A 14,854-nucleotide genomic window follows, 5' to 3' on the forward strand; every position below is an offset into this window, starting at 1 on the left:
CAAATACATATTTTAACCTCTTACCGCCCGCCTTAACCAAATGCATTCTGTCCTCTTTTGGCTGTGGAACACCTCATTTGAAAGCTAAGACCCACAAAACTGACCTTTTTCCTCGCGCTGGTGCTGTGTTGAGTCACCTTTTGTGACATTTTTGTTGAATTTTTGTCACATTTTTGTCGCATTTTTGTTGAATTTTTGTCACTTTTTTGTTAAATTTTTATCACTTTTTTGTTGAATTTTTGTCGAATTTTTGTCGAATTTTTGTCACATTTTTGTCACATTTTTGTCAAATTTTTGTCAAATTTTTGTCACATTTTTGTTGAATTTTTCTCATATTTTTGTCGAATTTTTGTCGAATTTTTGTCGAATTTTTGTCACATTTTTGTTACATTTTTGTCGCATTTTTGTTACATTTTTGTCACAATTTTGTCACATTTTTGTCGCATTTTTGTCACATTTTTGTCACATTTTTGTCGCATTTTTGTCACATTTTTGTCACATTTTTGTTGAATTTTTGTCGCATTTTTGTCACATTTTTGTCGAATTTTTGTCACATTTTTGTCAATTTTTTGTCGAATTTTTGTCACATTTTTGTCGATTTTTTTGTCGCATTTTTGTCACTCTTTGTTGAATTTTTAATGATTTTTCTGTCATTTTTTGTTGCGTTTTTTTGTCCGTGTTTTTCTCACGTTTTCATCCTCGCTATTTTGATGCTTTTCTTTTTAGCTTTTAGATTTGGGTAAAGCTCGGTTGAGGCGGGACCGGTGGCCCCTCTGTGCTCACCCAGAACGGGCACATGGCCAGTCCGCCCCTGATTTCACCACACTGATGCAAAAGGGAAATACAGCGGTGCCAGATGTGGTTAATGTTTCAGGATCAGGAGGCTTTTTCCATCCCCATCATCCAAACCTCCATCCTGGCCTTTATGTCTGATGTTTATAGAACTAAATGTGCAGAAAAAAACCCTAAAATAGAGCTCCCAGAGGCGTGAGAAAGCATGTGCCCCGCGTGCTTATTACCGCGGCTGATTGATGCAGTGTTGAGTGCCATCTCTCGCATCCACAGCCCCCCCTCCCTCCCCTCTCCATCCCTCCATCCCTCCCTCGCTTCATCCATACAGGCGAGGGCTCGGCTACAGAGCGACCCCCCTCCCCCCTTCCATCATTTTCCCATCTCTTACTCACTCTCTTCCCTACAACAAACATGGCCGCGAAATCTGATGGTGCGCCCGTCCCTGTGCGTAACGAGATCCCGGCCGAGTGCGCTCCCCGGCCGGACGCGCGGCCTCCCCAGCAGCGGCCGGCCGACCAGCGCTACTCCCTGCCGGACTTCTGCTGGACCCTGTGCGCCCTCCTCGTCTTCTTCTCGGACGGGGCCTCAGACCTGTGGCTGGCCGCGGACTACTACCTTAGGAGGGACTACTGGTTCTTCGCGCTGACTCTGGTCTTTGTCATCATCCCGTCCGTCGTGGTGCAGGTGCTGAGCTTCCGATGGTTCGCCTACGACTTCATGGAGACGGTGGAGAGCGGCACGGCGGCGGCGGCCGTGGTCGCCGCGTCGGGAGTGGAGGAGAGCGACCCCAGCCCCAAGGACGGCAGCGAACGGGGCGCTGGCCGCACCGCCGCCGCCGCCGGACTGCTGCCCAGGCCGAGCACCGAGGGAGGAGCCCCGGGCTGCTGCAGGGTGTGCAAGTGGCTCTTCCAAGGCATCATTCACACCTTTCAGCTGGCGCAGGTCTGGAGGTAAGGCTGCTGCGCCCAGGAGGCTTCTTCCCTTTGTACTGTGTGGTTCTGCTCCAGATAACACTGTGTTTTAATCCACACTTTACATCCAAGGAGAAATGGGGATAAAACTGTAATATAACAGTTGATATAACTCCACATATGTTTCCATTGTTTAACATTGTTCCTTATGGCTAAGACTCCACCCACTATTCCTCTGCCCTGATGGGCTTTTAGGTCAATACTCTCCTGGGGAAACAGTCAACTCATCCAAACCAATTACCCTTTGCAGGAAAACTGAAATGTGTGTTTCTGTGCGTTTGTGAGAGCCTGAACATGAGCTCCAGCGCCTCCACACGCCTCACGTTCTGCCCGGGCATCTGTGGACTTCAGTTCTGACTCTTCCCCCCCCCCCCCCCCCCCCCCCCTAAGCGACATCATGAGCATTGACTCAGCCAGACCCCACACTCACCGCTAATGCTCTGCTCTCAGGAGGCAGTGGGTCTGTGGGTCAGCTCCAGTCGCTGACGTGGGGCCACTGCTCCGGCTTACGCTGCTCTGATTAGATTTGACAGGCATGAACTGCTGCCAGCGCGGGCCAGGCACCCAAGTGAACAGGAGAGGCTTTCAAAGAACGCTTTTCATGGGCATCTTATAGGGCTGTTCCCACCAAGGTGTTGGTTCTGGGCTGGTTCTGGTGCCGGGTTGGTTCCACACTGACTTGGTTTCCCACCAAAATGAGAGCTGTGCCTTTTGTCATAGCAACGCTTTGGGAAGTCAACATCAAACATGGATAGAAACATCTTACTACAGCCACTTCTGGTTATAAAACACAGAGAAATAAGTTTATGTTTCAGTCACAGCAGCCGTTAACATTTTGATTTCTTCTTTCTAACTCTTGTTTTAGCTCAAGAGCATAAAGCAAAACAACAGTTTCCTCCACAGAGACTGTTTCTCCAGGAAGTTCTAAGCACAAACTAACTCATATTGATTGTTTTGTTGGAGGATAAAGCCACGCCCCCAGCCGCTGACATCACTGGCGCTCGTTTCTTGGTCCAGCTTTTAATTGGTTCCCAGATTTTGGAACCAAGAGCCAGCGTTTTGTCAGTGGGAAACGAAAGAACCGGTTCCGAAACTGGAACTGGCCCAGAACCAGCACCGGCACCAGCTTGGTGGAAAAGGGCTATACGAGAAAATAGATTAATACCGATTAGTTCTGTGAGGTTTTGGACGGTTATATCTTGGTAAATGCATTATTTCTCCGGCGAGGATTAATGTTTATAATGAAGATCCCATGTCTAGATCGAAGCAGGTTTTATGCCCCCAAAGAAACGAGATATTCTGACCTATAATTACAGCCAGTAACAACATAAAAAGGTCTGATTCATAATCTCTCTGGAGTCTGAACTGTGTCTCTGTGGCCTCCGTCTCTTCCCGCCCCTGTAGACAGTGCTATGTCCATAAACTATTGATTTCTTATTTCCTCTTGGAAACGGCGTGCGTTTATGAGCACACTGTAGTAGGATGCCATTATCGCCCGTGTGCCCTGTGCTCATATCTGCCGCCGCCGCTGCTGCTGCTCTCAGTCGGCCAGGCTCGCCACATTAAGGGGATTACCTGTGTGTGTTTTAGCCTCAGCCTCTAACTTGGGGCTGATCTGTCACCGATACACCGTCGGGCGGCTGAAACGGGATCAATTTTGGGCAGGCTACCAGAATTAAATGTCAGCGCACATGAGACCGGGCTTGTGTTACAAAAGGGGTGCATGACTAGACTGTGCTCCTGTCGCGGAATCCCTGGGCCTCATTAGGGCTGCAGAATTCGTCACAATTCAGCAGTTTTAACAGTTAAATTCAATACAATCCAAATTATTTATAAAGCACCATTAAAGGAAAAAGGTTGACCAATAAAGACGAATGGAGAAATGTAAAACAGTAGCACAAAAAAAGACAATGTTAACGTTGAAAGTGAACTCTCTGAACGAGTTAAACACCAAGGAGAAAAAGTGTGTCTTAACCCCTTAACTTTCACCTGAACCGAGCACATTTTCTCCAGTTTGGCTTTACCCCAGTCCAAAAGCTTCTGGAAAAAAGGTGGGAAAATAGCGACAAAACTGAGACGAAAACAATGATGGAAATGTGACAAAAAAGGGAGAAAACGTTGGCAAAAAAGTGACGGAAAATGGATGAAAAAGTGGCAAAAATGTCACAAGAAATGGACAAAAAATTGACGAATAAATGGCAAAATGTGACAAAATGTGACAAAAAAATGACGAAAAAGTTACAAAAATGAGTTGAATACCCAACAAAAAAATGATGGAAAAAAGTTTGGCTTTACCCTAGTCCAAAATTTTCAGGAAAAAGGTGGGAAAATAGCAACAAAACTGAGACGAAAACAATGATGGAAATGTGACAAAAAAGTGACAAAAAATTGTCGAAAAAATGACAAAAATGTGATAAAAATGTGACAAAAAATGTGACAAAAAATGGTCAAAAAAATGACAAAAAATTACAAAAATGTGGCAAAAATGTGATAAAAATTTGACCAAAAAATGACAAAAAATGTGATAAAAATGTGATAAAAAATGTGATAAAAATTGCGAAAAAATATACCAAAAAAAAAGACAAAAATGTGACAAAAAAATTTACGAAAAAATGACAAAAATGTGACAAAAAATGACGAGTGATGAGTTGAGTTCAATACCCAACAAAAAAATGATGGAAAAAAAATCTGATGACGTGAGGAAAAAGATCCTCTCGGTTCAGGCGGGAGTTAAGAGGTTAAGCGAGAGTCGTAGTTTTCTTTTCTCCCAGTGACCTCACCCTCACACCCGCACTGTTGTATTTTAAAGAAAATTAAAGCCATTTCAAAGAACGGTTTCTCATTAATAAGTAATAGGGCTGAACGATATGGACAAAACTTCATATCTCGATATTGATACGATATAACTATGGGTTATTTGAAAACCAAGCATTTTTCAGAAAAATAAAAAAATAATACAAAAGAGTGCAGTTTTATTGATGAAAATCTATATCGTATACATATATATATCGTTTTGTATGTTCATATCTCGATATCAATACGATAACGATACATCTTTCAGCCCTAATGAGTAATATTAGTCATAATAATACAAAACAATGCAAAATAACCCCTTAACTCCCACCTGAACCGAGCACATTTTCTCCAGCTTTACCCCAATCCAAAAGCTTCTGGAAAAAAGGTGTGAAAATAACAAAACTGAGACGAAAACAAGGATGAAAATGTGGAAAAAATTGACGAACAATTGATAAAAAATTTACAAAAAAATGACAGAAATGGATGAAAATTTGACAAAACAGTGAGAAAAAATGTACAAAAATAGAACAAAAAATGACAAAAATTGACCAAATTTGACAAAAAAGTGACGAAAAAGTGACAAAAAATTGACAAAAAAAGAACAAAAAATTGTCAGAAATTGACAAAAATCTGACAAAAAATTGACGAAAAAAATTACGAAAAAGTGACAAAAAAGTGACAAAAAAAGTGACAAAAAAGAACAAAAAAAGAACAAAAAAATGACAGAAATTGATAAAAATTGGACGAAAAATTGAGGAAAAAATGGACGAAAAAGTGATAAGAATTTGACAAAAAATGCGAAGAATTTGACGAAAAAGTGACAAAAAAGTCACGAACATTCAATGAGATGACTGCCCAACAAAAAAAGTGATGAAAACAAATCTCATGACGTGAGGGAAAAGATCAATTGAGTTTTGTAGGTCTTAGCTTTCAAATGAGGCGTTACACTGGCCTACAGGATGTGGGTAAAGCTGAACTGGAGAAAATGCTCTCGGTTCAGGCGGGAGTTAAGAGGTTAAAAGTGTGAGTTTGAGAGGGGGGCGGGGCTTGTGTGATTGTGCATTAAACATATTACAGAGGTGCTGTTCATTTACTTTCTCTTTAGTATTTTCTCTTGTAAATCGTGACGCTTAAGCCCTTGAACAATAATCAATAAAAACACACTGAAACGCTACACCTTCATTATGATTCTTTATCCCAGTTTGGCCCTTTGTCTTCAGCAGGTCTGGTTGTCGGCTCCAGGGTCAGACCTCAAACAAAAGCAGTTCGTTATTCAGTCTTCTCTCGCCCTGGACATCTTTAAAATGCGCAGTGATCTCCTGGTTTTCTCCCGCTGTACGTCCCAGGGCTTGGTTTTGTGCTGAAGAACTGTAATAAAAGGGTTACTCCAGCTCCTTTGTGGGCTGGCGCTTGTTGACATGGAGCTCCTCTGACCCATCTCCCAAAGGCAATTACTGGAACATTTATTGTGCTCATCCTCCCGGCAACCGTTTCCCGCTGCTTTGAACTTCACTTTAATGCACACATGCCGTATGTTTGTGCACGGATTCCACACATGGAGGCAGATCTTCACAGAGAAAACATCATCTTTTTGACCCGCGAGCTTTATCAGACAGTACAGGGTGAAAGAGGTGGAAGAGCAGGGAGCTGTTGTAGGAAGGAGGAGTCAAACCCACAACGGTGAGGTCGGCATGTGTGCTGTAGTTTTAAACCCTGGGCCTGTGGGTCTGAACCTGTGTTGTGAGCCTTACTCTGGGAGAGCACAGAAGGGCCACTGGCTCCAGGGCCACCGGTCCCGCCTCAACCCGAGCTTTACCCAAATCTAAAAGCTAAAAAGAAAAGCAACAAAATAGCGAGGATGAAACGTGAGAAAAACACGGACAAAAAAACACAACAAAAATTGATGGAAAAAATCATTAAAAATTCAAGAAAGATGTGACAAAAATTCAACAAAAATTTAACAAAAATTCAACAAAAATTCAACAAAAATTCCACAAAAAATCAAGAAAAATGTGACAAAAATGTGACAAAAAATCAACAAAAAATCAACAAAAATGTGACAAAAATTCAACAACAAATCAACAAAAAATCAACAAAAAATCAATAAAAATTCAACAAAAATTCAAGAAAAATGTGACAAAAATTCAACAAAAATTCAACAAAAATTCAACAAAAATTCAACAAAAATTCAACAAAAATTCAACAAAAAATCAAGAAAAATGTGACAAAAATTCAACAAAAAATCAACAAAAAATCAACAAAAAATCAACAAAAATTCAAGAAAAATGTGACAAAAATGTGACAAAAATGTGACAAAAATTCAACAAAAAATCAACAAAAAATCAACAAAAATTCAAGAAAAATGTGACAAAGATTCAAGAAAAATTCAAGAAAAATTCAAGAAAAATGTGACAAAAATGTGACAAAAATGTGACAAAAATGTGACAAAAATTCAACAAAAATTCAACAAAAATGAAAAAAAAAAAAAGAAAGAAAAAAAAACATACAAAAAGTGACACAACACAGCAACAGCGCGAGGATAAAGGTCAGTTTTGTGGGTCTTAGCTTTCAAATGAGGTGTTACACAGCCAAAAGAGGACAGAATGCATTTGGTTTAGGCGGGTGGTAAGAGGTTAAAATATGTATTTGTGGAAGTGTCACATTTACGCTCATTTGGACCCGGCTGGTCAGAGTCCAGGGCTGTGTTTCAGTCCCAGTTCGGCCCTGGTCTTACTTTACCAGTGAATACATCTGTGACCCCGACAGAGCACTGCTGTTGCAGGTCCTACATTAAGAACGAAAGCATTGCTTCCCTTCATCTTTTATCAAGAGCAGGGAGAGACGTTCTGCAAACTTTCAGGGCTGAAACTTGAATCTAAGAAGCTGAGGACAGAGCAGTGTTCGGCCTTCAAATCATCATCAACTATTTTAGAACAGTAATTACAGAAAAACACATAAAGTTGACGAAAAAGTGACAAAAAATGTACAAAAAATGTACAAAAAAATGACAGAAATGGATAAAACTTTGACGATAAATTGAGAAAAAATGGACGAAAAAGTGACAAAAAATTGATAAAAAAGTGATAAGAATTTGACAAAAATGAGACGACTGCCCAACAAAAAAAGTGATGAAAAAAAATCTGATGATGTGAGGAAAAAGATCAATTTAGTTTTGTAGGTCTTAGCTTTCAAATGAGGTGTTACACTGGCCTACAGGATTTGGGTAAAGCTGAACTGGAGAAAATGCTCTCGGTTCAGGCGGGAGTTAAGAGGTTAAAAGGGTGAGTTTGAGAGGGGCGGGGCTTGTGTGATTGTGCATTAAACACATTGCAGAGGTGCTGTTCATCCCTTCATTTCAATTCTTTAACCTCATCCGACCCTCTTTCCCCCAAAGGTCTGGGGACGCCCCGGGAAGCTTTGGGGGCCTGAACCTGGACCCCGATGTCAGGGTTAGGAACCCCTGCTGCTGGATATCTGAGCTCAGTCGTGTTGTTCCCCCAAATACTTCATTCAGAAAATAACACATAAGCTCAGCTTGTTACCAAGACTTTCACACGGTCGACTCTGACTCTTTCTGTTTCCTTCGGCTGCTTTAAAACCGAGCTTTCAGATCCGACCTGAGCAAACGGCTGATGACATAATCACTGTCAGCCTCAAGACTTATTCTTACCATCTTTCTCATTTCACATTTTCTCCAGTTTGGCTTCACACCAGTCCAAAAGCTTCTGGAAAAAGGTGGGAAAATAGCAACAAAACTGAGACAAAAACAATGATGGAAATGTGACAAAAAAGTGACGAAAAATTGATGAAAAAGTGGCAAAAATGTCACAAAAAATGTCACAAGAAATTGACAAAAAATGTCGAAAAAATGACAAAAAATTGACCCAAAAAATGACAAAAAATTACAAAAATGTGACAAAATGTGACAAAAAAATGGATGAAAAAATGGACGAAAAAATGACAAAAATGAGTTGAATACCCAACAAAAAAATGGCTTTACCCCAGTCCAAAAGCTTCTGGAAAAAAAGGTGTGAAAATAGCGACAAAACTGAGACGAAAACAAGGATGAAAATGTGGAAAAAAGTGAGAAAAAGTAACGAAAAATGTGACAAAAATGTGACAAAAATTCAACAAAAAATTCAACAAAAAATCAACAAAAATTCAACAAAAATGTGATAAGAAAGTTACAAAAATGAGTTGAATACCCAACAAAAAAATGATGGAAAAAGGTTTGGCTTTACCCCAGTCCAAAAGCTTCTGGAAAAAAGGTGTGAAAATAGCAACAAAACTGAGATGAAAACAATGATGGAAATGTGGAAAAAAGTGAGAAAAAATTGACGGAAAATTGAGAAAAAATTGACGAAAAATTGACAAAAATGTCACGAAAATTTGACAAAAATAAGACGACTGCCCAACAAAAAAAGTGCTGAAAAAAAAATCTAATGATATGAGGAAAAAGATCAATTCAGTTTTGTCGATCTTGGCTTTCAAATGAGGTTTTAATTGTTAACGTAGGGCCTGTGGCAGCAGATGTTTTATTGAAGGTAACTGAGACGTGTTGTGTCTGTTTCCATGACGACAGGTATGTGCACGCGCTGTACCTGGGAGTGCAGAGCCGCTGGCACACGGACCCCGAGCGCCGGCACTACTACTGGCGCATGATGTTTGAGAGCGCAGACATCAGCATGCTCCGCCTGCTCGAGTCCTTCCTCAAGAGCGCCCCCCAGCTGGTACTGCAGCTCAGCATCATGATCTATGCCAATCAGGTGCTGCCCCTTCAGGGTGAGTAACCACAGCAGGCAATTTCAAACTCACTGTTTATACACGTACACATAAAAACACATCAAATATCATTCTACATCAAGTTTCAAGTTTCAGGTTTAATGGTTTTGTACAGCCCAATATCACAACAGAAGTCGCCTCACAGCTGCACCGAACATAAAGGCAATAAAACAGAGCAATAAATATGACAATTAAAAGTTCAGGTGAATCCAGGCAAATATAATGTCCAATAGGAGGTAGCGACGAGCGGCGTGGGCGTCCCCCATCCTTAGACTCTCCAGCACGGCAAAGGAAAAACTCAAAAACCCGGCAGGAGGAAAGAGAAACATTGGGGAGAACCACAGAAGGAGAGATCCACTCCCATGGACGGACAGGCTATAGAGACCCAGGGACGAAGGATCTCTCAGCAGACGGGCCAAGATCACAGACCGTCCAGTCCTCAGATTCCAGAATGCAGGTTCCTCCGTTCACCCAGGTTCCTCCGTTCGATCTAGACGGGCACTCCCGATGTGAATAGTGATGAACAGACTACAGATAAATTAAATATTGTATCATATTAGAGACAAAGTCTGCAGTAAGAAGAAGAGGAGAGCGCTCAGTGGACCGTACTTCCCACAGCAGTGTTTCTCCTAAGGCAGCTTTACTTCAGGCTGTGGGTCAGAGCTTTACCAAACTGACCTGATTATAAGCTCATTCTCAGAGGTACATTTTGAGCCTAGTCTTAAAGGATCTATATCATGCTATTTTAGCCATTCCAAAGTTAAGTATAGGCATTTATATGATATGTTGTACCTCTACCATTATGGAGCACTAATTTTTGTGATAAATATAAGTGTTTTCTGGAGGTATTTTTCAAACCCGGAAGACACAACGCTTCGATTCAGTTAACCCCCTCTCTCCGCGCATACAACTTTACCGTAATATAAATAAACAACAATAAGTGAAGTCACTTCACGATGCAGTTATACGGAGTTGACATCTGCAACACAGCTTCATAAATGGCTAACACACATGCTAATATGCTAACACACAAGCTACTATGCTAACACGCGTTTGGACTGACTCACCGCTCTGCTCCATCGCTGTTTACATTATGGGACTCGCGTTGGTTATAAAAGTTAATCCACTTTGGTTCTGGCGAAGGTTCCCCAAACATCCATCAGAGACAGTCACAGAAAAACAATATTTTGGTGAAAGTCGCTGAATCACGGAGAAAAAAACAGCTGAGTGGCCTCTTCCTGAAAAAGGTTGAATAAACTCCCGTCCTCGTAGCCAAACGCGCTTCTTTTTCTCCGTGACATGATCGTTAGGTAAGAATAAAGAACAGGTGTGTCCAGTTATAACGAGCTCCATCTTCAGCTGCAGCGCAAACATGACTGATCTGTTCAGACGCTCAGGGGAGGTGTTTGTTTTGGCCACAGCTGACCTGGAAGCACCTCAGGCACATCCTTTTTATTTTTCTTATTATTATTTTTTTTATTTCATTTTTTTCTCTTTGTTTCTCTCTTACGACAGAAATAATGAAAAAGCTGTTTTACAAATTAAAATCAGGGCGTAAGCATAGAATTAAGACATTACATTACAGACGTCGAGCACTTCCGTTCCGTTGTTACGACACAACTGAACACTCAGTCGTTCATGAGGAGAGGGAGGAGCAGCTGCTCAGAGAGCAGGATTCAGGAGGATTACTGAGAGCTGCGCGAATGAAGCCACAAACCACTCTGGGGGAGTTTTTGATAAGGAAATAGCAAAACAACATGGCTAAAAGCTCCATAAAGTCGATTTTGCATGATATAGGACCTTTAAATGTAGGGACTGTGTCTGCTTCTTTAACGTGGGCTGGGAGTTTATTCCATAACACCGGAGCTTGGAGCTAAAAGCTCGGCCTTCTACAGTGATTTTGGAGACTCGAGGAATCACTCGTAGCCCTGAGTTTTGAGAGCGGAGAGTCTCTGGTTGGCTGATATGGAACGACAGCGTCTTGGAGATAGAGCGGAGCCAAACCCTTTAGGGATTTAAATGTGAGGAGCAGGATTTTAAATTTTATTCTAAACTCAACAGGAAGCCAGTGGAGAGACTTTAGCACAGGTGTCATGTGTTCTCTTCTCTTTGTCTTGCAGCTGCATTTTGAACTAATTGAAGACTTTTCAAGGAGCTTTTAGGGCACGCTGCCAGCAGGCTGTTGCAGTAATCCAGCCTTGAAGAGACTAATGCGTGAATACGTTTTTCTGCATCGCTCTTAGTTAGGATATTTCGTATTTTAGCAATGTTGCGCAGGTGAAAGAACGCTATTTTACAAGCCTGGTTCATATGTGTTTTAAAAGAGAGGTGGATCATCCTGCACCCATCACACCTTTGACACATCCTGGTACTGTGTGTTCAATGTGAGATTCTGCCTGTAATTGCTTCCTCCGTCTGCCGGCGCCTCCGCAGGTCTGTCGGCCTCGGCCTCGCTCCTCTCGCTCGCCTGGATGATCGCCTCATACCAGAAAGTGCTGCGGGACAGTCGCGACGACAAGCTGCCCATGTCCTACAAGTCCGTGCTGGTGCAGATCCTGTGGCACCTCTTCACCATCGGCGCGCGCACCCTCGCCTTCGCCCTGTTCGCCTCCGTGTTCCAGCTCTACTTCGGCATCTTCATCGTGGCGCACTGGTGCATCATGACCTTCTGGATCATCCAAGGGGAGACGGACTTCTGCATGTCCAAGTGGGAGGAGATCATCTACAACATGATGGTGGGTATTGTGTACATCTTCTGCTGGTTCAGTGTGAGGGAGGGGCGCACGCGCTGCCGCCTGCTCATCTACAGCCTGACCGTGTTGGTGGAGAACGTGGCGCTCACGACGGCCTGGTTCCTGCACCGCGGCTCCCGTATGTCGGACTTCTACGCCGTGGTCCTGGTGTGCGTGGTGGCCAGCTCCTACGCTCTGGGCACCTTTTTCATGTTTGTTTACTACTGCCTGCTGCACCCTGACGGCCCGGTGTCAGGGTGGACTTACGTCGTGGAGAAGGACATTCCAGTGGAGATGCTGGCCTCCCCCGCCTCCAGTCACCCCCCCGACCTGGTGAGCAGCCCCCCCAGGACTCTGCAGAGGACTAAGGCCTCAGAGCAGGGCTGTGCCGTGGACGGGGACGTGTTTCAGGTGCGGACTCTGCGCAGGGCTCAGGCCGCGCCCCCGCAGCTCTCCCCCAGGACAGAGGGGCCGGTCATACGCATCGACCTGCCCAGGAAAAAGTACCCCGCCTGGGACGCGCACTACATCGACCGGCGGCTGCGGAAAACCATCCTGGTGCTGGAGAGCGCGGCGCCCGTCACGCCCAGGATACAGTACCGCTGCCTGGGCGCCCCGAAGGAGGTGATGGAGTACGAGACGACGGTGTGAGTCTGCGGGCACCGGCAAGCGGAGAGAAAACGCCCTGTCCCGAAACGACAGGCAAGAGGACTCGGCTCCGGGGCTGCTGCTGCTGCTGCTGCTGCTGTGTGAACCGGCCCGAGCCACCCAGACACGGACAGTGAAGGAGCGACGTGTCTTTGTTTGTGATGTTGGTGCATTTTTCGGTTTTCTGTTTAATTTCTCAGGTCAGAGTGTTGTTCAATCAGAGACAACAAGCTTTTTTTTTGATGGAGCTGAGAAAGCACAAGTGGCAGTGTGACTATCAATCAGACGCCCTCTGAACGAAAGGCGCCAGAGCACATTCTTCTTTAGTGTCGAGACAGAGACAGACCTTCAACATGCATGACTATTTATGGCAGCTACGACTCATGCGAAATCTGTGTGTAAAAGTTCAAACCTTACTGTTTTCAATCTACAATAACTGCAGCACAAAATGGCGTACTTTGTTTCCCCCATAGCTACTCACTCATGTTGAAGAGGTCTCTGGAAAGGGAGGTTCAGACGCTACTTTTGGGCTGAATGTAAAAAATAAGTTTGAAACGTGACGACTCGTGAGAAGGTTTCGAGCGTCGTCATGCCGTCGTCGGGACAGTCGACGTTTCTGTGGTATGATATTTGTCAAGAGATGTATTTGTTTACAAACTAGCGGTTTTTGGGGCCATATCATTTTCTTGGGTCTTTGTTCGAAAACATGAGCTGCTTATTTTATTGAACAAGCGTCATTAGTTTGTTTGGTTTTACAGTGGGCTCAGAAAGTTTTCACACCTCTTTAAATTATTATATTTATTTATTTATTATGTATCAGTTACATCATACAGCAAAGTGATACTAGGAACATATACAGTTCTTTTCTTTTGGTAAACATTCCACAACAATGCGTTAAAAAGAGAGAGTAAAAAAAGCCAGAACAATAAGTGAGAAAATAAAAACTGAATCTCATGAACGTTTCCTGTAACGACTCCACTGCTCAAAGTTTGGCTCGGCTTATCTCCTGTTTCTGGAAACATATTCCCTTCATTGGTCTGATACTTTAGGGCAGGGGTGTCCAAAGTGCGGCCCGGGGGCCAAATGCGGCCCTCAGATCAATTTACAGTGGCCCTCGACCTCTTGCTGTATCGGTGCACATCACCAGAGATGGACCTTTTTATTTGAAATGTAATAATTCTACACAATTCTAGCCAAACAACTAGCATTTCGTTGTGAGACTGAGCTGGTGTGAAGGTTTTAAGCTGAAATAGAGGTATGGGGCACAATTTAAACCTCTGCTAGTCGAAGGTTTTGCGGCACTAACTACTGATCGGCCCTTCACCTCGTGTACACTTCAATAAGCGGCCCCCCCATGAAAAAAAGTTTGGACACCCCAGCTTTAGGGAAAAGGCCTGGTCCATCTAATTTATTTATTTATTTAACCTTTATTTAACCAGGTAAAAAAACTCATTGAGATTTATAATCTCTTTTACACGAGTGACCTGGCTGAGAGGCAGCAACACGTCATAAAACAGTTTACATCAAATATAATACAAAATATAAAAAACATCTTAGGTAAAACAACAGCAACCATCACGGCTTTGTACACATTGTTTCAGTTTAGATTTAAAAGAGTTAAGAGAGACCAGCTCTCGAAAACTCTGCTCATTTTGCAGCTGATTCCAATCAGAAGGAGCACAATATTTAAAAGCCTTGTCAGTCCTTACATTAGGAACTGAACGGAGGATTCGATCCTGTGAACAAAGGCTGTAACCCGTGTTTGGTTTGAGAGTGACGTGTGACTGTAAATAAGAAGGAAACGATAAAAAGGTGTTTTATGCAGGAGTGTCCAAAATTTGGCCCCCTTAGACTAATATTTCCTTGGCTTCAGTTTTGTTGCCGAGTTGTCACGTTGTCAGAGATGGTAGATTTTACTGCAAGCTTAATAATTTTACATTAAAGAGGAGGTGTTGTGCTTTTTTCAGTCCCATAGCACCCGTCTATATCACACTACAATGATGACAAACCTTCTGTTGGTCTGTAAATGCAGTAAATTAGAATAACTGCCTTGTATAAAATGTCTCTCTCAAAATGGCTGTAGTGAATGTCTTGAAATAGGCCTCTGTCTCTTTAAGAACCTCTGACCCTTTC

General features: G+C 42.9%; 1 protein-coding gene across 1 annotated transcript; it reads left to right on the top strand.

Moving 5' to 3' along the window:
* Positions 1 to 1,121: 1,121 nt before the first annotated feature.
* On the top strand, positions 1,122 to 13,138 carry xkr7a (XK related 7a). Its single transcript, XM_079559242.1, has 3 exons — positions 1,122 to 1,742; positions 9,142 to 9,341; positions 11,775 to 13,138. Exons 1-3 carry the CDS (start codon positions 1,204 to 1,206, stop codon positions 12,722 to 12,724), a joined length of 1,689 nt encoding a protein of 562 aa, XP_079415368.1. The 5' UTR covers positions 1,122 to 1,203; the 3' UTR covers positions 12,725 to 13,138.
* The last annotated feature ends 1,716 nt before the right edge of the window (positions 13,139 to 14,854 follow it).

The sequence above is a fragment of the Gobius niger genome, assembly GCF_951799975.1.
Source record: "Gobius niger genome assembly, chromosome: 6".
NCBI classification, from domain to species: domain Eukaryota; kingdom Metazoa; phylum Chordata; class Actinopteri; order Gobiiformes; family Gobiidae; genus Gobius; species Gobius niger.